This window comes from Heptranchias perlo, chromosome 13 (assembly GCF_035084215.1).
Source record: "Heptranchias perlo isolate sHepPer1 chromosome 13, sHepPer1.hap1, whole genome shotgun sequence".
NCBI lineage: Eukaryota > Metazoa > Chordata > Chondrichthyes > Hexanchiformes > Hexanchidae > Heptranchias > Heptranchias perlo.
The window spans coordinates 34126474-34153591 of record NC_090337.1 but is presented as its reverse complement, the minus strand read 5'-3'; the positions used below and the strand labels follow the sequence as shown (position 1 = coordinate 34153591).

Genomic DNA, 27118 nt, shown 5'->3' with positions numbered 1-27118 from the left:
TCCACCAATATAACGCATGCTAGATACCAGACACTCCTTGGGAAACCAATGAAATATAACAACAATAATAAAAATAAATAATATAGCTAATAATAAAAAGTAATAATTAGCAGAAAACAAAAATAGAGAAAACAAACTCATTCCAGGAGAACTCAGGATGTGCCTATATCCTGTGGGGCCCAGACTGAGAGAAAACCACTGCACTCTCAGTAATGGGTTGTGGGGGATTGGGGGACACAAAAATAGTTGGAAATGAGGAAAAATGATCATATTAAAACATGTAACTGTTAATTTTATTACAAATTCTAACTTACTCTAATTTCTGGAGGCTGCATTGATGATTTCAAATCTTAATATTTGTTAATGACTAATGCCATTTTGAGCTGAAGTTCACATTCCCTCCTCTTCTGATGTAATTCTGCAGGAGTTTGTGATGATTTCCCTTTAACAAGCTCTTCGCAAATCGTCCTTTTTAATATTTTTTCTCTAATTTCTCCCAAACCAATTGGATGGGAGCAATCTTCAGAGCAGGGATGACAATGGTTGAATAGCCAGTTCATGTCTTCTGTCAGGATTTCACCACTGTTAATGTATTTACTGTACACAGTAAGTTGACCTAAGTATAATAGTTCCTACATACTGAGCTGTTGATGAGAGCGCCCTCTATTGGCCATCAATACTTCCAAATGATTGTGACCTTGAGGACTGTATCTATTAAACCATGCAACTGATCATGACAACATTTTGTATGGAAATTCTTCACTGCAAATTCTAACTCCTTTTCATAATTGGATAAATTCTATGATGGCTGTTAAATCAAAATGTTGAAACCAATCATTATAGATGATCTGACAAAACCTTTAAATGGCCAGTGGCATTTCAGTCTTCACCAAATTTAATTTGAGGCTTTTTATAATATTTTCATTTTTAAAATTGTCCATGGTGACAGGATAAAAGAAAAGATGGCCTGAGACTGTTGTGAAAAATTTGAAATGGCTGAATTAACAACAACAACTTGCATTTATATAACACCTGTAACATGCAAAAACATCCCAGGCACTTCAGAGGTGTAACGACACAAAAATGGATGCTGAGTCAAGGAAGGAGATATTAGAAGGGGTGACCAAAAGCTTGATCAAAGAGGTGGGTTTTAAGGAGGGCATTAAAAGAGGGGAGGGAGTTAGAGAGACTGAGGAGTTTAGGGAGGGAATTCCAGAATGTAGGGCCTAGACGATGATCTGATAATTTGGTGAAATCGAAAATGGCTGCCAGTTCATTCATTTTCTCCCAACTGCAAAGACTCAAACAATTTAGCTTATCATTACCAAACCTGTTGTTCTGTTACCAGGTCTTTGAGGAAAGGTTAGAATGGATTATTTCCTGTCAGCTATGCATTGTCCTCTCTATGGTATTCTGCTATTTCCATCTGCGTCCATGTACATGAAAATGCACCAATATTTTGCTAAATAGCAAAGAAATACAATAATTATTCATGTCCATTCTTACTAAATTACCTCTTAAATGATGCTTCTGCATTTGGCTTACTGCATTGTAACTTGCTGTTGTAATGAAACCTGGTTACATCCTGCTGAAGCACGCACATGTTCTACCTGTTCCGTTTCATACAGCTTTTTTTTCAAAAAATATACTTTATTCATAAAATTTGCAACAATACATACAATACAGTTGTCATATCACATTCCAAACGTACACAGTAGATTATACAATTTGCAGGTTACGTCAAGTACAGTTCAATGAACACATTGTACGTAATTACAGTTCTTGACACTCTAAGGTGCCTCATTGCATTACAATTAATACAGGTGATTCATTACAGATTCATTTCAGGTACATTACATTTCATTACATCAATTTGAATTTTACATTCTGCCCGAGGGGGGTTTATCCCTGATTGCATCCCTTTGGTATACAATGGCGGGAAGGCTCTAAATGGTTGCCTTTCCCTACAGAGCCTTTGCGGCAGCAGCACCCAGCTTCAGTGCGTCCCCGAGCACATAGTCCTGGACCTTTGAATGTGCCAGTCTGCAACACTCCGTCGAGGACAGCTCCTTGCATTGGAAGACCAGCAAGTTTCGGGCAGACCAAAGGGCGTCTTTCACTGAGTCGATGGTCTTCCAGCAGCAGTTGATGTCCGTCTCGGTGTGCGTCCCAAGGAACAGCCCGTAGAGCACAGAGTCCTGTGTTACGGAACTGCTTGAGACAAACTTGGACAGATACCGCTGCATCTCTCTCCAGACCTTCTTTGCAAAGGCACATTCCAGAAGGAGATGGGTGATGGTCTCGTCTCCACCGCAGCCTCCTCGGGGACAGCGCGCGGTGGCGCTGAGAGTCCGGGAGTACATGAAGGATCTGACGGGAAAGGCCCTTCTCACCACCAGCCAAGCTATGTCTTGGTGCTTATTTGAAAGCTCTGGCGATGAGGCGTTCTGCCAAATGACATTGACGGTCTGCTCGGGGAACCAACTGACAGGATCCACCATCTTTTTTTCCCGCAGGGTCTCGAGGACGTTACGTGCGGACCACTTGCTGATCGCCTTGTGGTCAAAGGTGTTTTTTTGCATAAACTTTTCGACGAAGGACAGGTGGGGCGGAACGGTCCAACTGGATGGAGCTTGTTATGCTGCAGTTTTAGAATCATTACAATTAGTTCATGGGTTCTATTCCCTCTTCTCATCCCTCAGTTTTCTCCTTCCCTTTTTTGAAGGTGCTGACTCTTGCGAGGATATGGTTCCATGTGTGGCAAGAGCCTTCAGTACCTTGCTCAAGTAGATATTTTTCACACGCAAACAATAAGTGCTGGATACACTCAGCAGGTCAGGCAGCATCTGTGAAGAGAACAAACAAGTTGACACCAAGACTGGAAGATATTACTGATGAACAGCTTGTAAAAATGAACAGAACAAGAGGAAGGGGGAAGGAACAGGTAACAGGCACACACACAAACACACAAATAGAATGACCTGTAAAGTAGTTTAGTGAAGAACAGGAGATGGTTAGATGGCAGAAGTGATATTAGCATGAGACAATAGGAGGCATAATGAAAGAAATAAAAGACATATACGAGACACAGAGAGTGTGTGAATAGCTTTAAAAAGGTGGGTGATAGGCAGGTGGAAAAGGAAACATGAAAAATTGGCAAAGCAAAGCAGGCTCCAGTGGCCCAGGAGTCAGGTAGATGGAAAAAGCACGTTGACACCAAGGGTGCAGACCACTTCACCAGCAAGGTGTTCCAACAGAGGATCCCCCACCCCAAGACCCACCCACTCCCTTCCCCTCCCCATTCCCAGAAATATCAGCACATTGCCAGCACTTCTTCTAAGACAGTTCATGGGAGCTATAGTTAAGGTCTGAAGTTGTTAAAGTCAATATTAAGGCCAAAGGGCTGCAAAGTGTCTAGAAGAAAGATAAGGTGCCATTCTTTGAGTTGCATTGAGCATCATTAGAACAGTTCCAGCCACCATCATGAATTTCCGGCCTAGCCAAATATGTAACTGTATAAATAACATATAAAATATAAATAATTAAACTTACACATAAAATTAAGTCCCTGCAAGTTTCTTACAGAAACCTACCCCTCTCTCTCCCACCTTCTCTCTCTCCCCTCCCCTCCTCTCTCTCTCTCTCCCCCACCCTTTCTCTCTCTCTCCCCCACCCTTTCTCTCTCTCTCCCCCACCCTTTCTCTTTGTCCTCCACACCTTCTCTCTTTCCCTCCATCCCTTCTCTCTTCCCCCCTTCTCTCTTCCCCCTTCTCTCTCTCCCATCCATTCTCTATCTCTCTCTCTCTCCCCCACCCCTTTCTCTCTCTCTCCCCACCCCTTCTCTCTCTCTCTCTCTCTTTCTCCCCCACCCCTTAACTCTCTCTCTCCTCCACCCCTTCTCTCTCTCTCTCTCTCTCCCACCCCTTCTCTCTCTGTCTCCCCACCCCTTTTCTCTCTCTCTCTCTCCCCCACCCCTTTTCTCTCTCTCTCTCTCCCCCACCCCTTTTCTCTCTCTCTCTCTCCCCCACCCCTTTTCTCTCTCTCTCCCCCACCCCTTTTCTCTCTCTCTCTCCCCTACCCCTTTTCTCTCTCTCTCTCCCCCACCCCTTTTCTCTCTCTCTCTCCCCCACCCCTTTTCTCTCTCTCTCCCCCACCCCTTTTCTCTCTCTCTCCCCCACCCCTTTTCTCTCTCTCTCTCTCCCCCACCCCTTTTCTCTCTCTCTCTCTCCCCCACCCCTTTTCTCTCTCTCTCTCTCTCTCCCCCACCCCTTTTCTCTCTCTCTCTCTCCCCCACCCCTTTTCTCTCTCTCTCTCTCCCCCACCCCTTTTCTCTCTCTCTCTCTCCCCCACCCCTTTTCTCTCTCTCTCTCTCCCCCACCCCTTTTCTCTCTCTCTCTCCCCCACCCCTTTTCTCTCTCTCTCTCCCCTACCCATTTTCTCTCTCTCTCTCCCCCACCCCTTTTCTCTCTCTCTCTCCCCCACCCCTTTTCTCTCTCTCTCCCCCACCCCTTTTCTCTCTCTCTCCCCCACCCCTTTTCTCTCTCTCTCCCCCACCCCTTTTCTCTCTCTCTCCCCCACCCCTTTTCTCTCTCTCTCCCCCACCCCTTTTCTCTCTCTCCCCCACCCCTTTTCTCTCTCTCCCCCACCCCTTTTCTCTCTCTCTCCCCACCCCTTTTCTCTCTCTCTCCCCCACCCCTTTTCTCTCTCTCTCCCCCACCCCTTCTCTCTCTCTCCCCCACCCATTTTCTCTCCCTCTCTCCCCCACCCATTTTCTCTCCCTCTCTCCCCCATCCCTTTTCTCTCTCTCTCTCTCTCCTACCCCGTCTCTCTTCCCCTCCCCCACCCCTTCTCTCTCTTCCCTTCTCTTTCTGCCCCTCCCACTTCACTCTCTCCCCTTCTCTCCTCTCCTTCTCTCACTCCCACTCCTTCTCTCTCCCCTCCTCCATGTCTCTCCCACTCTTTCTTTATCTCTTCTCTCCCTCCCTCCTTTTTTCACTCTCTCCCTCCTTTTTTCACTCTCTCCCTCCTTTTTTCACTCTCTCCCTCCTTTTTTCACTCCCTCCTTTCCCCAAGGCAAGATATCCCTTGCTTTAACAACCCTTTGTGCAAAACAATTTCTCCAAACCTCCCTCCTCACTATTTTGGTGATAATTTTAAATTAATGACTCTTTGTCACTGAGTTCCCTTGTATAAGGAAATACTCTTTTCCTATACATCCTACCAAAACCTTTCATACCTTTAAAATCCTTTGGCCAGCCTTCTCTGCTCCAAAGGAAATAGTCTGCCCTCATAACCTACAGTTGCTCATCCCTGATATCATCCTAGTGAATCAATGCTGTATGGTCTCTATTACTCTAATGTCCTTTTTATAATGGAAGGCCCCAAACTGCACACAGCACTGTTAACTGTCTCTTAAACATTACTGTGTACAGATTTAACATTTATCTCTTAACTCTATGCACCTATTTATAAGACCCAAAATACCATTGGCCTTCTTGTGGCTTTATCTACCTGCACTTAAATGTTTAAAGATATATTAGTGTTTTAGAAAATTCTTTCAAATTCTGCCACAAAGGCACGTTTTCATAATTTATAGACTTCTAAATTTAAAAGTAGAGATTTCACCCCAAAATAAAAACTGATCTACTTCAGGAAAATAAAATTTTTAACAGCAACATACCACAGTGACAATATGCAGGGTCCTAGTCTAAAAATATTTCCAGATACTCTTCAAAATATACTTTGAATCATTTTATATTTTATAATACATTAACCCTTCAATCATCAAAACACTTTTTTAAAATTCCCCTTTCTATAATTGTGCTTTTGAAATCACTAACCCTACGTTTTAAATTCTAGGAGGCTGATTCCTTCTTTGTAGGGAATTGAATATTGCAATTTGTTGAGTCACTGTACACAAAAACAAATTGCAATATTCAATTGCATTAGATGTTTCAGGAATCTTTATTAAACAAAGGGGTACAGGAACAGAGAGATCTGGGGGTATATGTGCACAAATCATTGAAGGTGGCAGGGCAGGTTGAGAAAGTGGTTGAAAAAGCAAACGGGATCCTGGGCTTTATAAATAGAGGCATAGAGTATAAAAGTATGGAAGTCATGATGAACCTTTATAAAACACTGGTTCAGCCACAATTGGAGTATTGTGTCCAGTTCTGGGCACTTTACTTCAGGAAATATGTGAAGGCCTTAGAAAGGGTGCAGAAGAGATTTTCTAGAATGATTCCAGGGATGAGGGACTTTAGTTATGTGGATAGACTGGAGAAGCTGGGGTTATTCTCCTTGGAACAGAGATGGTTGTGAGGAGATTTGATGGAAGTATTCAAAATCATGAAGGATCTAGACAGAGTAGACAGAGAGAAACTATTCCCATTGGTGGAAGGGTCAAAGTCCAGAGGACATAGATTTAGGGTGATTAGCAAAAGAAGCAAAAGTGACATGAGGAAAAACTTTTTTACACAGCGAGTGGTTAGGATCTGGAATGCACTGCCTGAGGGGGTGGTGGAGGCAGATTCAATCATGGTCTTCAAAAGGGAACTGGATAAGTACTTGAAAGGAAAAAATTTGCAGGGCTACGGGGATAGGGCGGGGGAGTGGGACTAGCTGGATTGTTCTTGCATAGAGCTGGCGCGGACTCGATGGGCCGAATGCCTCCTTCTGTGCTGTAACCTTTCTATGATTCTATGAAATGTTATCTCAAAAAATGTATCAAAATGAATTGGGTTGGAGTTTACACTAAGAAGAAGTTACTTGAATATACATAGTCCCCAGCTTTGCGGCAGGAAAATATTGGAGGTCCTTGCCTTTGTGTTGTCAACAAAAGCATGATTCATTGTAAGGGTAATGGTCCTTTTATTCGTGGAGCAATGTGACACATTTGGAAGACTATTTTGAATGGTATTTGGTATGAGGCTTGTTCATTTTGGTTTAAAAATGTAATCTATTTTGACATATCCCACTTTTAAAAGTAAAAACATCTCCATGGAGTTTAATTTTTCTTCTTCTCAAAAATGGGTTAATAACCATTTTTGTAGATTTTAACAACTCAAAATTGGAATTGAAAGCAGTTTTGCTGTGACCAAATTTGTGCATCGTGATGGTTATTGGGAATAGAAAATCAGCCGGTTGTGCACTTGTAATAACGTTCCTTTCACACTTCTTAAGCAACTAACAAGCCACTTTAGCAAATTATGTAAATTTCTTTCATCCAGTTGTAGTTTGTAAAAGTTTTTAATAAAGATGCATCATAAAATGTAAAATAAAATTTCACTGTACATCTCATGAAGGTTTTTATAGATTGTGTCATGGAAAAGTAATGACCTATTTTGTCAGGCAGAGCAAACTACAAGCATTCATCAGGGACAAGAAACTTGGGAATACATCCTAGAGCATGTGATCACAGGCTCAACAATGATGAGATCCCAGAAGAAGCTTCACAACTTGAGGAGGAGGCTGGGAGAGGGGAATAAGCAAGCACCAATCTAATGTGAGGGTATTACTGTAACTGATGTGCTTCTTGGGAAGGTAAGCACTGTACTCACACAAATAAATTGTTTTAAAATGGAGATTAAGGACATCTATGGAGAATAAGTTAAACGACAGTTGGATTAAAGATATTTTCAAAAAAGCTGTAGTCACACCGAGAAGGGAATGGATTTCCCTGTGGCAAATTATTGCCTTAATCCACAAGGCTCTGTGTTTAAAGGCAAAAGTCACATACAATAGGAAGGCAGGAGTGGAACAGGTGGCGATCCTCCCAGGAGAACTGTTAGCTTCATAGTAACTGAGAATTGTACAATTAATAGGGAGGGAGGTTCCCTGGCGCATTGGGCCTGATTAAGCCAGAAGGCTGCACAGTTCAATTGGTATGTACTATATTAATCATATATTCTATGGTTCGCACCTTATGTTACATCAATCTGTCAATACACACTGCATAAGTGCTTAGTAGGTCATCTAGTGACATTTCCCAATGTAAAAGGTGATGTTGAGTGTCTGAAGCATCGAATGCTTCAATCCCATTATAGGTGCAAAGGTATGAGGCCTATTCTGTGCGATTGGGAGGTAGAAGCAGTGTTCAATAGGTCAAGTGCCTGAATAACACGGACGCTACTAGGTAGGCACGTTACCTCAGTTGAGGCCTTATGGTTCAAGGTACGTTGCTACCTTCGGCAGTGCATCTACTGATGATCTGCTGCTCGAACATCTCCTGGATTCACTCCCTTCTCCAAATCTGGACACTGGTTTGTGGATGCTCCAAGCTGACTCCATCCCCTCTACAAGTCAACTCCATCTCACCACAAAACCTCAGCCTTCAACTATGGACTCCTTCATAGCATCTCCTCTCTGCTCTCTGTTTGCAATCAGAACATTTCTCTGCCATGCCTACATAACTGGAAATCCCTCCATGTCCATCTGCCCTCACATGGTTCCATTTCTATATATTCAGGCGTAGCCAGAGAATCACCTGAAATGGCTTCTCTTCCTGCTCCTGCACCGTTACCTCTGGAGTCCCTCAAGGATCTATCCTTGGCCCACTACTGTTTCTCATGTTAATGCTGCCCCTGGGTGCCATCATCCGAAAACACGATGACAGGTTTCATATGTGCACCGACGACACCCAGCTCTACCTCACCACCACCTTTCTCGACCCCTCCGCTGCCTCTGATTTGTCACGCTGTTTGTCTGACATCCAGAATTGGATGAGGAGAAATTTCCTCCAATTAACTATTGGGAAGACCAAAGCCATTGTCTTTGGTCCCCGCCACAAACTCCGTTCCCTAGCACCGACTCCATCCCTCTCCCTTTCTGAGGCTGAACCAGACATGGCGTCCTATTTGACCCTGAGATGAGCTTCTGACCTCCTGACCTCATATCCTCTCCATCACCAAGACCGTCAACTTCCACCTCCGTAACATCGCCTGTCTCTGCCCCTGCCTCAGCACATCAGCTGCTGAAACCTTGTACCTCTAGTCACGACTATTCCAATGCTCTCTTGATCAGTCTCCTACCTTGCACCCTCTGTAAACTTGAGCTCATCCAAAACTCTGCTGCCCATATCCTAACTTGCAGCAAGTCCCATTCTCCTATCACCCTTGTGCTCGCTGACCTAAATTGCTCCCAGTCTGGCAATGCATTGATTTTAAAATTCTTATTCTTGATTTCAAATCTCTCCATGGCCTCGCCTCTCTCTATCTCTGTAACCCCCTCCAGCCCTACCACCCTCCGAGATCTCTGCGCTCCTCCAATTCTGGCTTCTTGCGCATCCCTGCATTTCTGTGCTACACCATTGACGGCAGTGCCTTCAGCTGCCTAGGCCCTAAGCTCTGGAATTCCCTCCCTAAACCACTCCGACTCTCTACCACTCTCTCCTCCATTAAGACACTCATTAAAAATGACCCCTTTGATCAAGCTTTTGGTCATCTGTCGTAATATCTCCTTATATGGCTCGGTGTCAAATTCTGTTTGATTATCGCTCCTGTGAAGTACCTTGGGACATTTTACTACGTTAAATGAGCTATATAAATGCAAGTTGTTGTTGCTGTTGCATGCACATTTTGGCTGCTGCTCTGGACCTGAACTTCTATCTCCCTTGTTTTTACTCTTGGCCCCTTCTCTCCTGTTTCCTCCCCTTAAAGTCATCCAGTTCTGCCACTTTTTATTTCTCTCCTCTTGGGAACCTTGCCCCAACCCCAATCCTGACCCCAACCCTTCACTGTTCCTCAGCTTTCCTACTCTTCTGCTGTCCCACACTTGAACTAGCCCACAGCTACCCTCTGTTTCACTCTTTGCATTCTCTGAAGGTCCCATCGAGGTACCCATCACTGCTTCTTTACTGGCAGCAACCCAAATTGCCCCATCATCCTCTTTTGCTGAGCTTCCCACCTAGTGTGCCCACTGGGTGATAACCTTGCCAACCTGCTTCCCGTCCTGCTCATCCCACCCATCGCCACCACTTTGGATTCTGCTAGTGGATCTACAATTACTGCCTCGCTCTGCACTGCCACTTCCTTATATCTCTTAATACCCACATCCCCTTACCCCTTTCCAACCCCACTTCCTTTGAGTCCACCTCTGGAAAAAACTCTCCCTCAAGTCTCGTACAACTGCACTTTCAAACCCCCAACTGCCTAGCTGTTAGCTGTCTATTTGCCACCATACTTCTGCAGCCGTCAATTTACTCAATCATCCCTTTGTAGCCCTTGTCATCAGTAAAGCTGTTACTCTGACCCATATGGTTGCTCCCCCATCTATACTCCCTCTTATCCAAGGGGTGCAGAATTGATCACATCCGGTGCCCAACTGGTTTAGTTATCCATCACCATAAATGGCTATCACTATCGGACCTCGCTGTACTCTGCTTAAACTACCCGCTAGGATCATCTTAACAGGCAAAGTTAACCCCAGCTTCTTTTATCCACTACCAAACATTTCCTTAAACCCCTTTCTCCTATCACCTCTACCCTCACCTCCAACAAGTGTGAGGAGCTCATTGGCTTCTTTGTCAATAAGATTGAGACCATCCGTTCAGCTGCCTCTGCTGCTTCGCTCCCCTTCTCCTTGTCCACCAAGCGAAACCTCCCCCAATCCCTCCCTGCCCTACTCCTGAACTGCATCTTTCTCTAGTTTCTCTAACATCTTGCTTCATGCCCTCTCTGAGCTCAATTTGTCCATCATACAACAATGCTTTATGATGCCTATGGCTTGCTCAATGAGAGCTCTGGTTTGAGTGTTGCTCTCATTGTATTGGTGCTCAGCATCTGTGCCCAGGTTCCCGACAGGAACCATGAACCAGGCGTAGAGGGGATATCCCCTGTCTCCAAGGAGCAAGCCTGACACCTGCTGGTCTGGGCCAAAGACAGGAGATATTGAGGACTAGCGCAGTATGAAGGCATTATGACTACAGCTAGGAAAATGGGCATAAACCTGCCTATGGTATCAGACCAGCTGAATATTCAGGGAGTTGAACCCCTTCCTGTTATAAAGCATAGCTGGTTCTTGAAGAGGAGCATGCAGGGCAATGTGTGTGTAGTCAATTACACATTACACCTGGGGAAATCCAGTGTTGTGGACAAATCTGAGAGCTCCCTCCTCCTGATCAGCAGCCTGCATTGGAAAGATTGTATATTGCTGTCTCCTTGCGAAGACGGCATCAGTCATCTGTTTAGATAGCCGTATGGACACAAACTGACTGATGTTGTTTATGTCACCTGTAGCAGCTGGAATGAGCCTGTGGCATAGAAGTTGAGAGGCACCATGACCTTCATAGCCACAGGCAGTGCTGTGTGTGCCCTGGTGATTGGCTCCAATTCCTGCTGAAGCAAAGTCTTCTCATACACTGCTCCTCTGTCAAGGTGAGGTGAGACATCCTGTTACAAAACAGTCGCATGCTGTAAGGCCTCCCTAGTTCTTGCCTCCTGGACTAGTCTGGTGGAGTCCTACAGTATAGCCCTGAGCAAGTCTCCAGATTTGCAGTGGTGTGCTGCATGCTATACAATTAGAGGGGCCAACCCTTGCAACCATCAGAGGAGGAAGAAGTGCAGGAGGAAGATGACAAAGGGGATGAGGAAGAAGAGAATGATGAGGAAGACCAAGACCAAGCAGTGCTGCCAGAGTAGTAAGGCAACAAATTATTGAGAAGAGATTCTCTTAAGTAAAAGCTTCCCCCAGCACACCAACAGTCCCACAATTTGACCCACTCCTTCTGCCCACCTTCTTCTTGCCCTACAACACTGCTACCTCATTAGTCTTCCTCTAACATAACTACAAATATGAAGACCAACATCAATGCAAAATAAAACCCTTCTTTACTTAACATCATGCACATTATAGATTAAACAACTTTTCCTTCTTTTAATATTGAAATGAAATCACCCTAGTGCAATCCCATAGTGCCTGGCCTCTGTGCTCCTTTACCTGTTCTAGTGCTCCTACAAGGTCGTTCCCATGTCACAGGAGCCTGGGAGGTGGAAAGCTGCTGATCATCCATTAAGGGCACTTGAGATGGCCATGGTGGGTGACCTCGAGCAACTCTGGACACCATCCAGGACAAAGCAACTCCGCTTGATCTGCAATTCATTCACTAGCCCAAACATCCATCACCGGTATACTGTGGCTGCAGTGTGTACTATCTACAGGATGCACTGCAGCACCTCACCAAGGCTTCTTCAGCAGCACCTCCCAATTCTGTGACCGCCATCACCTAGAAAGAGAAGGGCAGCAGGTGCACGGGAACATCCTCACCTCCAAATCACACACCATCCTGACTTGGACATATATCGCCGTTCCTTCATTGTTGTTGGGTCAAAGACCTGGAACTCCCTACATAATGGCATTGTGGGAGCACCTTCACCACACGGACCGCAACAGTTCAAGAAGAAGGCCCATCACCACTTTGGCATCGAACTAGGAATGGGCAATAAATGCTGGACTTACCAGCGATGCCCACATCCCGAAAATTAATATTAAAAAAAGTTCTATTTTAGTGCTCTTACCAGGAGTACATATTGGCAAATTGCTCATCTCCAGCCCACTATTTTCCATCCATAAAATACAGGATGGAAGTGTGCAAATGTTCAATATGCAGTCTCAACATGCATTGGAAGCAAAAAAGCAGGAAATTTATTGTTAAATGCTTTAAGACAGGATTGAAAAGATAGGGAAAGTAGTGGGGGAGTACCTGAGGATGCAAAATGGGCTGCAGCCAGATCAGAGGAGGAGGCTGATGAGTGAAAATGTCGTGGGAGAATAGCACCTGTTGGGGCCAAGGGCAGTTTCTGGGTCCTCGAAACAGTTTGAGATTTTTACCTCTTTGGCATCGAAGAGGATTTGGTTTAATTTTTATTATGATATTGCTTTGAAATTAGATTCAGTTCACAAAGGGAAAACTCCCCCAGATACACAAGGACACATTAGTTGAAATACCAAATGAATGAGCCGTCAAGGTGTGTATTCTCACCTAGACCTCATCAGTTTTCAGACAATGGAGGCCATTGAGCACACTCCCGAAATCTTGGCATCTTTAATATTAGAATGGTGTTCATTTAAAAACGGCCAACAGACAATGTAGTTGCGATAGTTCTCACACCAAAGGTGGTATTCAAGGTGGTAGCTTCGATTGGCAACTTGGCAAATCAATCCTCAACATAGATTGCTGAGGAAGAGGTAAGCAGTCAGTCTTTGCCTTTCTCTCTCTCTCTCTCTCTATGTTTCTGAAAAAGGGCAGCAACTTGAGTCCGGAACAGTGAGAGAGGCAGTGAGGTTTGTTTTATAAAGTTTGTGCCAGGTAGTATAGAGATTGCTAACTTGTAAGGAAGTTTCTGCCCAGAATGGCACTAGAGATGCATTGTTTGTTATTTTCATGTTACGAGGGGCAGTAGGAAATCAATCTATTTTACTAAAGGACTGTATTCTTTTAATTCATGTACCTCATGTAAAATAAACCTTTTTGGAGGTTTACAATCAAGCACTGTCTTAATAGGATGCTTTACAGTCTGCCTTCTGAAAGAAGCCTGCTTGTGGTAGCATGTGCGAAACCAGTGTTCAATACACACAATGAAGGGTCTTATTGTTACAATTCCCATGTCACTGTATCATTTAACTAGATATGGGGCAGTAAAGGTGCTCTTCAGATAGTAGAGGATGCAAGGGAGGGACCAGTAATGCTGAGCCCAAGAGACAATTTATATCAAGCCCCCCCGACACAAGACTGCTAGGCCCTGCTCCCATCCAATACTGCCAAACTCTTCTCCCCCTAATGATCCAAAACCTCTCCCCAATCCTGCTGGATCCTAGAACTACACTCCTCAAAGATAAGAACATAAGAACGTAAGAAATAGGAGCAGAAATAGGCCATACGGCCCCTCGAGCCTGCTCCGCCATTCAATCAGATCATGGCTGATCTTCGACCAAGCCAGGAACTTCCACCATCTCCCAGCTCATGGCCCCCTAGACTGCATTCCCAGTGCTTTCTGATCCCAGGACTGTCTCCATTGCTCCTAGAGTGTATATTGATATTGTCTATATGGACATCCAGAAGGCGTTTGCTGAGTTTCACACAAGTGATTATTACAAAAATGGGAGTGCATGGAATTGGAGGTAACCTTGGGACATGGATTGATAATTGATTGGGAGACAGAGAGTAGGGATAAAGGGAATGTGCTCTGATTGGTGGAATGTGGTTTGTTGTGGTCCCCAGGGATCTATACTGGGGCCTCAGCTTTTCACCATATATATTAATGACTTGGATGAAGGAATAGAAAGTTGTATATCCAAGTTTGCAGATGACACTAAGTTAGGAGGAACAGTAAGTTGTGTAGGTGGGAGCAGGAAGTTACAGAGGGACATAGACTGTTTAAGTGAGTGAGCGAAACTCTGGCAGATGGAGTTCAATGTGGGGAAGTGTGAGCTTATCCACTTAGGATCCAATAAAGACAAATTGGAATATTTTCTTAATGGAGAGAGACTAGAAACTGTGGAGAAGCATTGGGATTTGGGTGTCCAGGTACACAAATCACTAAAAGCTAGTGCACAGGTACCAAAATTAACCAAAAAGGCCAATGGAATGTTGGCCTTCATCTCAAGAGGCTTGGAATACAAAGGAGAGGAGGTTATCCTTCAGTAGTACAAAGCCTTGGTCAGTCCTCAACTGGAATATTGCTTTCAGTTTTGGACACTGCCTTTCAGGAAAGATATAATGGCCTTGGAGGAGGTACAATGCAGATTTATCAGAATGGTACTGGGGCTTAAAGGCTAAATTATGAGGGCAGGTTGCATAAATGTGGATTGTATTCCCTTGAGTTTAGAAGGTTGAATGGTGATCTGATCGAGGTGTTTAAAATGATAAAAGGATTCAATAAAGTAGATACAGAGAAGCTATTTCCTCTGGTGGGGTAATCCAGAACAAGATGGTGCAATCATAAAATTAGAGCTAGGCCATTCAAGAGTGAAATCAGGAAGCACATTTTCAGATAAAGGGTATTGCAAATGTGGAATTCTCTCCCCCAAAAGCCTATGGATGCTGGATCAATTGAAATTTTCAAGACTGAGATCAATACATTTTTATTAAGTAGGGGTATCAAAGGATACGGATCATAAGAACATAAGAAATAGGAGCAGGAGTGGGCCATATGGCCCCTCGAGCTTTCTCTGCCATTCAATCAGACCATGGCTGATCTTCAACTTCAACTCCACTTTCCTGCCTGATCCCCATATCCCTTGATTCCCCTAGAGTCCAAAAATCTATTTATCTCAGCCTTGAATATACTCAATGTCTTAGCATCCACAGCCCTCTGGGGTAGAGAATTCCAAAGATTCACAGCCCTCTGAGTGAAGAAATTCTTCCTCATCTCGGTCTTAAATGGCTGACCCCTTATCCTGCAACTATGCCCTCTAGTTCTAGACACTCCAGCCAGGGGAAACAATCTTTCAGTATCTACCTTGTCAAGCCCTCTCAGAATCTTATGTGTTTCAATGAGATCTCCTCTCATTCTTCTAAACTCCAGAGAGTATAGGCCCATTCTACTCAACCTCTCCTCATAGGACAACCCTCTCATCCCAGGAATTAATCTAGTGAACCTCCGTTGCACCACCTCTAAGGCAAGTATATCCTTCCTTAGCTAAGGAGACCAATACTATATGCAGTACTCCAGGTGAGGTCTCACCAAAGCCCTGTACAATTGTAGTAAGACTTCCTTACTCTTGTACTCCAACCCCAATTGTAATCAAAGGCAGGTAAATGGAGTTGAGGTACAGATCAGCCATGATCTAATTGAAGGGTGGAACAGGCTCGAGGAGCCGAATGGCCTACTTCTGTTCCTATGTTCCTAGAACCTGAAATCTCCCTTCCTCGATTCTCCCAGACTCCACAGCCTTGCTCCAAGTGAGCTCAGATCCTAAGACCTGATAATAAACATTCACCGGAATAACAACAACTTGCATTTATATAGCACCTTTAACGTAGTAAAACATTCCAATACATTTAATCAAAAGCAAAATACTGCAGAAGCTGGAAATCTGAAATAAAAACAGAAAATGCTGGAGAAGCTCAGCAAGTGAGGCAGCATCTGTGGAGAAAGAAACAGAGTTAATGTTTCAGGTTGAAGACCTATCATCAGAACTGGAAGATGTTAAAAGAATTAAAGTATTTGAGCAAGTACAGAGCCAGGGAAAGGGGGAGGGAGGGGAGGGGAGGAAAGAACAAAAGGGAAGGTCTCTGATAGGGTGGAGGGCATGAGTGATTGAATGACAAAAGGGATGATGGTGCAAGGCAAGGAAGGTGGTAATGGGTCAGGTTAAGAAACAAAAGATTCTGCAGCTGTAAATGGCAGCAGCAGAACCATTGCCAGCACTAGCTCACCGAAAAAATGGGAACAGTGGTTATGACCTTCCGGACTCAACATTGATTTCAATAACTTCAGATCATAACCTTTGCTCCCATTTGCACAAGATGCCAGATTTGGGGGAATGCAGAGTTCTCGGAGGGTTGTAGGGCTGGAGGAGGTTACAGAGATAGGGAGGGGCGAAGCCATGAAGGGATTTGAACACAAGGATGAGAATTCTAAATTTGAGGTGCTGATGGACTGGGAGCCAATGTAGATCAGCGAACATAGGGGTGATGGGAGAACTAGACTTGGTTCAAGTTAAGTTACGGGCAGCAGAGTTTTGGATGAGCTCAAGTTTATAGAGGGTGGAAGATGGATGGCAGGCCAGGGGAGCATTGGAATATTCGAGTCTGGAGGTAACAAAGGCATGGATGAGGCTTTCAGCAGCAGATGGGCTGAGGCAGGGGCAGAGACGAGTGATATTATGGAGGAGGAAGTAGGCGGTCTTCATGATTGAAAGGCTATGGAGGCAGAAGCTCAGCTCAAGGTCTAATAGGATGCCATTGGGAACAGTCTGGTGCAGTCTCAGACAGTGACCAGAGAGGAGGAGTCGGTGGCTAGGGAACAGAGTTTGTGGAGGCGGCCGAAGACAATGGTTTTGGTCTTCCCAATATTTAAATGGAGGAAATTTCTGCTCATTCAGTACTGGATGTCTGACAAGCAGCATGACAAATCATAGGCAATAGAGGGGTCGAGAGGGGTGGTGAGGAGGTAGAGCTGGGCATCGTTAGCATACTGGTGGAATCTGACGTGTTTTCGGATGATGTCGCTGAGGGGCAGCAGGTAGATGAGAAAGGGAGGGGGCTAAGGATGGATCCTTGGGGGACTCCAGAAATAACAATGTGGGAGGGGGCAAGAGAAGCCATTGCAGGTGATTCTCTGGCTACAACTGGATAGATAGGAATTGAACCAGGTGACGGCAGGGCGACTAAGGTGGACAATGGAGGAGAGGCATTGGAGGAGGATAGTGTGGTCAACCATGTCAAAGGCTGTAGACAGGTCGAGAAGGATAGTGCACCACACTCAATCACATAGGATGTAATTTGTGACTTTGATAAGGGCCGTTTCAGTACCATGGCAGGGATGGAAACCTGATTGAAGAAGTTCAATCGTGGACTTGTCGGAAAGATGGGCACGGATTTGGGAGGCAACAACATGTTCAAGGACTTGAGAGGAAAGGGGGTTGGAGATGGGGCAGTGGTTTGCAAGGACAGAAAGGTCAAGGGTAGGTATTTTGAGAAGGGGGGTGATGATGGTAGATTTGAAAGGGAGGGTTACAGTACAGGAGAGGGAACCATCAACAGTATCAGCTAGCATTGGGCCAGGAAGGGAAATTGCGTGGTCAGCAATTTAGTGGGAATAGGGTTGAGAGCAGGAGGTTGGTCTCATGAACAAGATGAGCTCAGAGAGGGCATGACAGGAGATAGGAGGGAAACTGAAGAAAGATGCAAGTTCAGGGCTAGAGCAGGATGGAGGGAGCAGGGGAGAGGTGTTTAAGAAGATGGTTGGTAGTGAAGAGAAGCTGGGGGCTATCTTGAACATCTATGAACATTATTGTACTTTGGCCCTTTCAATGCTTTAAAGTTGTGCTCTCCATTTATAGGTGTAGAGCACATTTCTAAAAAGAGAAGCTCAACAATTTAATTACAGACATCTTCACTATCCTGTTCCTCGTGTATAGTTTAATAAATATTTGGAGTACAAGGTTGTCCCATGTACTTATGATGTGCAAGAAAATTGCTCCCCTGATAATTATTGCACACTCAGTAGATTGAGTATTTCAAAAACGATTATATCTGCCCTTCAACGGAGTGCAACGAAACCTCAAACCCCGCGCTTTCCGTTGTAATGACCACTATTGAAAAGCAACGCTTGCTTTCAGCAGTTTCTTTTCATCGGATTCTTGCAGCCAACCTGCCAGCCCGCAGCTCCGAAGGTAAAGGAGCAACAATCCCTCAAAGAACCACAAGGTCGTCCGTGTGTTCCGAATCACCACCAATCGGCTACAAACTGATTGACATCTCCTCCGCCAATCACAAGCTGGTTACGTCAAATAGGCGTTCAATTATTAAGCAATGGCACAATTCAACCAATCAGCAGGGAGGAGGCGGGGCGTCGGATAACCCCCGCCCACCTTGAAGATCAACGAATCACAACGTGCCGACACCCAAATGGAGGCGTATAGAAACAATGCCAGCCGTAGGAATCCAAACAAAGAAGGATTAAAATGAATTTCGTATTTTCATTTGTCTTTTTTTTTTACACACCTCCACTAGTCTTTTCCTTTATGAATAATAGAGACAAAGTTTCATAATTAGAACGGGCTGTGAGTTTATAATTGACCAACCACGGCACGAACTTTTGACAGGCTGTCCAATAGCGTGGCAGGGTGCGGGTCACGTGACTTTAAACCGGGAGACGTGACGCGCGCCCTGTGTAAATGCACGAGCCGCCGCGGCGAGCCCTTCACTCTCGGCTCGAGCCATATTTGCATTGTTTGCAGCGGCAGCAGCTCGGAGCGGCTCAGTCTGTGCGGGCAGTAGCAGCAAGCAGCAAGCAGCAGCCAGCCGCCGCTTTTAAACCCTACTTTTTTTTTAAAAAAAAAGAAAAAAAAGCACGAGATCGTCACCGACGACATGTCAGAGAGCAAAGTAGAAAAAAGTGTCGAGCGGGCCCCGAAGGTAACAGTGCGCTCCTTTTAAAACATGCAGTTTTGATGGGAGAGGTAAAAGTAACAAAATGCCACAAACGTCATGTTGATGAATTTGAAAGGAATCAGCACGGGCTCTTTGTGCTAAGACGGCATGTTTTGAGATGTGATGTCAGAAAGCGAAACTCACTTTGAAAGAAGAGAAAACTTAAATGGAAGTTTTTTTTTTAAAAAAAGAAATGAGTTGTGAAGTCTAAGAAGTGCTGAATGTGCCAGATACTTGTGAAAGTTGGCGTTTGGCTTCACTGGACGGCGCTTGTATGAAAAGCCCATTAAAGCTCCGCTTTTCCTTTTTGAAGGCGAAATGCTGTTATACAGAAACCTCTGCATTTAGTCTCGGAACGGCGAAGCAACTCGGGGGTTAGTGTGGATGTTAAGTGAGGAAAGTCGAGTTTCATAAGCTGCTGTTGGCGGAGAGTTGGCTCACTTTGGTTTGGAAGCCAGTCTTTATTGTTCCTAAATCGGGTGCGTTGCGGGGGTCGACCCTCCTTTCCTCTCGTTATGTGAATATGGTGATAAATCATTCTATAAGGTCGATCGCGCCTTTTTTTTTGTTTTAAGCGCACAGGTTCTTCTGGCCGGTAGCTGTTTGAAACGCTTATCTCGCTGTATCTGTTGGGATACAGTTGAAATTACATTGTAGCAACATCAAAGGGTCACGCAGTTCGAGAGTATGCAGCTTGGCTCCCTGCGCTTTTCACATCAGTTCATCTTGTTTGTGTTCAGATTTCTATTAAATGACCTTATTTCCCGCCATCGGCAACCTTCCCCTTTCAAGTAGAGTGGGGGGTGCTGGGTTTGTTGACACACCGCAGTTTAAGTTGGACATTGTTGATGGCTGTGTTTAGATGTTGAGGAGAGAGCGCGCGCGATCCGGGCTCGGCATCACTGCTGCTGACTTCATTAGCAGCGCATCCACTTGATCAGCATTAATGTATCGGAGCAAAAAACGAGTTTTAAAAAAAAATAAACCCCCCCCCCCTTTTTTAAAAAAAATCTGACTTGGATAAATAGTTACTTCAGATAACGTTTACGTAAGATCAGATGCGAATTGTTGACTTTTTAACATTTCTCGTAGTTTTCGCGATATGGTGAACAAATAAATCGATCGAATTCGGGTCGGTCTTGTGGCTTTCCTCAAATGAAGATATTCTGATGTTTAACACACGTTTCCATTTTTGAAAGGGGGATGTTGCACCGTGTTGTAATTTCCCTTCTAGTTAATTAAGGAATTAGGCTGAGCCTCGAGGTTTCAAATTTGATTTTTAAAAAAATATTCTCCCTTCTCTTTACCCCCCCCCCCCCCCCCCAAAAAAAAACAGACCCATTTATCTGTAGTTAATTCTGCAGAACCCGGTTTGGTGGAGAAGGTCTGGCCGCACAATAGGTGACGGGTTAAGCGGTGCGAGGAATTTCTGACTCTTTGTACTTGACATTTATCTGATGAAAATAGTCGGTTTGAAGCGTGGGAGCCGGAGCTTCACTTCCGTCTCCGAAAACGGTTACATCGTGCTTTTGGGAGGGAGACGATAGTCCCCAATCGACTAGTTTAAAAGGTGACTGACCTTGGCTGCCTTTATTTTTGGAGCTGTATAATTTCGTGTGTCATTGAGCCGATTATAAATGCCTGCTCCTTAAATGCTGGAGGACAAATCAGTTTGATCCCATGATTGATCTTTGTGGGTGGGGGGTGGGAGAGGAGAGAGAAAAGAAAGGGGCGAAAGAATATCTGATCGTGAAAAGGTGGCCTCGGGATGACAGCGATAAACGGATTAGCAGATAAAGATTAGGAAACAATTTAATAAAGTTGAGTCAGGAGCGATCAGATCGCGAGGTGCAAAGTGGCGACATATTTAGGAATCTTTTTAATCGGGTAAAAGCGTTTTTTGGAAGTTAGCTTCATGGAGTAAAAAAGATTTTGGTATTTATAAGGAGTTCACTATTTCAAAAGCGTAATTTTTATTGGATGGGGTAAGAATTTCCATCTTTGTTCAGGTGGATCATTGCAGCCTACTTTTTAACGCGTTGATGTCTTCTGAAAATGTATTTCCCAATTCGTTGGTCCCGAATATGACTCCTTAACCTGCAAGGAAAGCAAACTAATTTGTGGATCTGATGCGCTTGAGTGACTGACTCGCAATAGACGTTCGAGGTGAAGCTGTTGAGATGGCGGAGAACAAACATTTTTAAAGAAAGGTGGATGTGTGCTATTTCTGGCAATTTACGCGTGTAGGTGGTGCATGCAGAGCACGCTGAGAGTTGTAGTCCTTCCACCCCCCGGGGTTATTATTAAACAATAACGCAGCGCCACGCTGTGGGACTACCATTCCCAAAATGCCCCGTGGCTTCAACCAACCTAGATTTAAGCGGGACGGGCGGTGACAACTCGCGATACCACTGGATTGGGCGGTGCCGATTGTTGGACTGGCCAATAAATAAATACCGACACAAGTCATATATTTCGACGTCCGTTTAGTTAGACAAGTTAGTAGTCCACGATTTAAAAAGAATCCCAAGCTGGCGGACGAGGTTTATTACTTGTAGTTAGTATACACTGCCTATTAGAGGTTTGAAGAGTCTCAAACTTCAGGACAGAAGACCGAGTGAGTAATGAATCGTACAGTTTTTTTGTTTAAGAAACATATCTTATGGTTTCTTGGAGGAAGTTTGATGTTTCCATTTTTTCTTTTAAGGATTTGAAGAAAACTCCAGAGGTCGAGCCTGAAAATGGAAAAGGTGACGCGCCAGCCAATGGAAATGCTGTAAGTTGCTAAACTATTTGCTTTGGCGTTTTCCGCTAGAAAAATAAATACGAACAATGTTGATATGGCTGTATTCATTTTAATTAGGGGAATGAAGAAAATGGAGAACAAGAAGTTGAAGAGAATGCAGATGAGGTAGAAGATGAAGAAAGTGAAGATGTTGGTGAAGATGATGAGGAGGAAGAGGATGAAGAAGGTAATTTACTTTTTCCAGCGTTTTATACATTAATATGACAAGATTCGGGAAATCACTGGAGAGAAATACTACATATACTTTTTAAATGACCAGGGTAAAAGGTTAACAGAAAATGGCTAGCTTCCTGTTTGAAGTTAATATAGGTATAAAATGAAATTTGGCAGTGAAGCCTTTAAAAGCATTATGATGAGGTCTGGAGCATGTCAATCTTATTTAGGAATCTCTGATCAGACCTCTTCAGTTTAGCCTCAACAAACTGTAAGACTTAACTTTTTTTTACCCACAGTTGCACCCTTTCCACTCTAGCTACATATCTTGTAATAATGATTGTATAGCAGGAAGCATTTGTAGCATTTTTGAGTCCTCTCTATCAACGCTGCTGATTTTCACTTCATTTTGTATACGTGTGTTCAATTTTTGTTCCCATTTTGTTACTCTGATGTGGATATCCAGTCACTATTCTCTATGGTGACACTACTGGCCATTTTGGGAATGGCAAGAGATGTTTCCAAATTCTCCACCTACAGTGCAGTACCTTGACTGGCCAATGGTGTTACACAAGAGCAGATTCGGCTGTTAAGAATGGTTTATGTGTTCTATTCACACTTTAGGAGGGAACAGTAGGTACTGTGAATCAAAGAGGCTCGATATTTTGTTTAAACTTGACTTAGCTTGAACTTTATCAGTCACTTACATAGATTGTAACAAATTGGGGTTTTCTGTGTGCACTTTAGAAATAGAGGCAACTGGCCTTAAAGAATGTAGTGATCATGAAGGGAGGGTGTTATATTTGCAGCTTTGTTTGGTGTTTGATCATTTCATTTAAAAGGATGGCTTCTGTCTCTCTAGATGAGGAGGGTGATGATGATGAATGTGAGGGAGCTGCAGAGAAACGGGTGGCTGAAGATGAAGAGGTACGTAGTTCTGATGTGGTTATTTGAGTTATTTTAATGAACATGATGTGCAGTAATTGAGATTTATTTAAGTGGTTTCTTTAACTTTTTAATTTTGAAATAAGTTAGTAACAATGGCAAAAGTAGAAAATAAGTTGGCTTGGTTTGGGTATAATTGGGGTTAATCTGTAAAGACTACAGTTCTACCTGCTCTGAAGACTGGTGTATGGTGTATTGTGTATTATATGTTATAATGCTGCATATAAAAGTAGTGGAGCTAATGGCAAGATCACGAAACATGCTTTCAATTAGTATCTATCTACAATGGCTAAAGACAGACTAAGAGGGGAAAAAAACTTGCCAGTGTTTGTATTTTAATTGTGAAAAAATGAAAAGATAACAAGAATTCATGTTTTTCATAGGATGATGTTGCAAAGAAGAAGCAGAAAACAGATGATGAATAAACTGTATTTTCATCCACATTTCCCCCCATTATTTCTGTTGGAAAAAACTTGGTCATCATCACTAAGTAGAGTGTACACCAGTGCAAGTCAACTGCAGAAATTTTAAAATAAAATTACTAAGACTTCATGGCCCTACTTCTTTCTTAAAATCCTAAAGGAGAATTTGTTTGTATTTTTATTTACATTTTATATTTTTGTACATATGGTTAGAGGTCAGCCAATTTAAACAGTGATCTCTGGTGACCAAACAGGGCTTTGAAGTTCTTCTGTAAAACAGACTTTACTGGTGGTTTGACCATGTCTTGGCCACATTATCTTAAAGGTAACCTGTAAAAACAATTAATTTGAGCATTCCAATAACTGTGTATGTACTTTAGCTGTACTATAAGTAGTTGGTTTGTATGAGGTGGAAAGGCCAAAGATCAAGGTTTTTTGTCTGAAATACTGTCCATTGTGGCCTGTTGTATGTGTGAAACAGTTTGTTGTCCAATAAACCGGAATTTTATTTTGCTGAGTTTTTCTGATGAATTGACTCCTTGAGATTTTTTAAATGTGTATTACAGTTTTAAAAAAAATCCCTCACTCTGACTAAATGGAATCTAATGAACAAAAATCTCAACATCTGTCGGTCACTCCAACTGCTGGCAGCTATCTTCATCCTTGAGCTCGTATTTGTTCTGAGTTAAAATGTTGAGTAAACACAGCCATTAATGCTAAAACAAAACGATGGTGGACACAACACTGAAAACACAAACATGCTTTGACTATTTTCTTCAAATAATTACAATGTTGGAGTCATACATGAAATGTAATTCCATAAAATCAGTCTCCATTTGGAGAAGTTATTTAAGGTGGTAAGTAGCAAATCAAATAAATAAACTATTCTCGTGTCTTGTTATGGAATGTATAGGAATTAATTTTTTTAACAATTTTTTTTCCATCTAAAATGCATTAACCATTCTAGATGTGCTGTCATTCATTTATTTGCATTTCAGTGCATTGTCTTGCAGTGTTGAGTAGTTAGATGCATAATATTTAATCAGGTTTGAGATTTAATAGATTAAATGACTGCATTTTTAATATTCCTATGACATGCCACAACTCATTTTGAATATACCAAAATCCCATTAGTGAACATCAAAACATCAGGCACCTAAAATGCTCTTGTATTTGAGGAAATATGGTAGCAAATACTTAGTCTGTGATATGAATATCTGAAATGGACGGGCAGGAAAAAAAACAGCTGGTGCATCAAGCCTGCCCCAAAATATTTGAGAAATCCTCACAGTGGAAGTGAAAAGACATGGCTGTTTAATCTGTACACAACACTTGAGTGCTATCCATCTTTGCTAAATTTAAATTCATTGTTGGAACTGATGTCACTCTTAATCCAAAATAAGATGATCAAACTGTTCAACTTATTACAACTATATATTGAGCTAAAATTCCATCAAATTATGGAAGCAAGGCTTTCCATTTTTTTAAATTTAAAGTTAGTTTCTAAAAGTTTTCAACTTTTTTGGTGATGCAGTTGCTGTGGTGGTTTTGTGATATTGAGCCATTTGACCCTGTTCACCTTAGGTTTAGCTACTGTTTTGATGAGAGGTGGCCCAATGTGGGGAATATTATAACTGGCCTCTGGCCCTATGCTAAAGTGGGAGATTAATAAAGATATCACTTGCCAGCCAGTGTTCCTTGCTGGAAAGTAGATATTGGGTAGGGAAAGGATTGGGCTTGACTGCAATTTTTTCTTTTCCACCCTCTGCCCAAAAGATAGGCAATGGTCTGTTTATTTAGGCTCACTCATGAAGAATGACATTTTCAGTGAGGTTGTATGGGCGGTTGCTGTTGCCTGTTGAAACATACTGTAATATAAGTCACCTCCTTAAGCAATGAAAGGGAAAATAAAAGGTGAGTTGGCTGAAAGTTAGAAGTGAAACCAGCCTATTTTCCAAATGCTTGGCTTGCATTGAAAGTGAGTTAATGTATTAGACCTTAAGTTCAGAATCTGAGATGGAGAGAGAGTATTTTATAATAAACCTGAAGCACAATAGTCCTGATGAATTTTTCCTGGTACTCTGTGTAACACTAGCAAAGTTATTCTAATATGTCTACAGCTTTCATTTGAAAACAAATGGGTTATTTTGTTTCTCACTTTGTTGGAATTAATCTTTTTACAAGAACATTAAACTTCACTGAAGCAATTTTTTGGAGTATAGCCACTTCCTGCAGCAGGCTCTACAGTAGCATTTTCAGTTAGTGTTGGCCTTAGCTTAGTAGTAGGACTCTTGCCTCTTGAATCAGGAGGTCATAGGTTTAAGTCCCACTCCAGTGATTTGAGCACAAAGCCTCAGCTGACACTTCATTGCAGTAATGAGGGAGTGGTGCACTGTCGGAGGTGCCATCTTTCAGATGAGAGGTTAACCAAAGCCCCACTCGGACATGAAAGTTCCCGTGGCACTTTTCAAAGACAACCAGAGGAGTTCCCGTGATGTCCTGGCCAACATCTATCCCTCAACCAACATCACTAAACAGATTATTGGTCATTCATTTCATTTTTGTTTGTGGGATCTCACTGTGTGCAAATTGGCTGCTACGTTTCTCTGCATTACAACAGTGACTACACTTTTAAAAAAAAAAAGTTTGTAAAGCACTTTGGGATGTCCAGAGGTTATAAAAGGTGCTATATAAATGCAAGTTCTTTCCTTTAATATTTCACTTGTTGGTAATAATGTATGAAAACAATATCAGGCTGCAGTTGTATTGTAACTATTGGTATCTGAAAATGTGCAGTTTGCAAATTGGATTTATAGCGTTGACGGTAGTTTACATTAACAACAACAAAGGAACACTGCATGTGTGTTTCTATGCCTGAGCATTTTGAAAATCTACCATTGAACTGATCTGGGGATGTTCTGTACTTTTGTATGAGTTGCCTTTGGGCTGCATGTCTCTCCAATTGTGCTTGTGAAATCTGATCAAGTTGTACTCCTTTGCCTGAATATGGAAATGGGAGTATAACTGCATCATAAAGCATCTCTTCGTGCACCTTTCTTACAATCTACCTTAGTGCTGTTCTCAAAGTTAGCACTATAAAAGCTAAGTGGCTTTGAGTCTACCAATAGGGTAAATACTGTATCCTACACTATCCTGTTTGTGGATTGGTCTGAAGTAAGTATCAAAATAAATTATTGCTGAAGAAATTGTCTTTTTTGTTATTGTAAAGTTTTCAGTTCCTGCTAATTGGATATAATGAACAATTTTGGCTTACCCTAGAATAGCTTCTTAATGAGGGATTATTCTTAAGGTTTAGTTTTTGAAATGATCAATGATTTAAAATACAATCTTGAAAGTCAGGAATATGTTTGACCACTTCATTCATATCTGTACAGTGGACATGTATGCTGATAATTTAGAAACAATACTGCAGTATGCAACACTTACAGTTCTAGGACTATTAACATGTTTTTATGTCACTCAGACTTGAGACTATAGCTCCATTCTTCCATTGTATGATAAAATACATTAAGGTAGCGATGATGTGATAAAGTTATGATCTATGCAGAGCTGGATGTGTATATTATGCATGTTACACAAGGATTATTTCACTTAGTACATGCAGTTTGCAAAAAGATACACATGGTTTAGGAGTGGAACATAGTGCAGTCCACTCCACTCAGTAGCCTACTCCCT

General features: G+C 42.8%; 1 protein-coding gene across 1 annotated transcript; it reads left to right on the top strand.

The window, feature by feature from the left end:
* Positions 1-18825: 18825 nt before the first annotated feature.
* Positions 18826-23939, top strand: ptmaa (prothymosin alpha a). Its single transcript, XM_067995304.1, has 6 exons — positions 18826-18966; positions 19022-19081; positions 21804-21872; positions 21960-22068; positions 22918-22982; positions 23384-23939. The coding sequence occupies exons 1-6, from the start codon at positions 18841-18843 to the stop codon at positions 23423-23425; spliced, it is 471 nt and encodes a 156-aa protein (XP_067851405.1). The 5' UTR covers positions 18826-18840; the 3' UTR covers positions 23426-23939.
* Positions 23940-27118: the final 3179 nt, after the last annotated feature.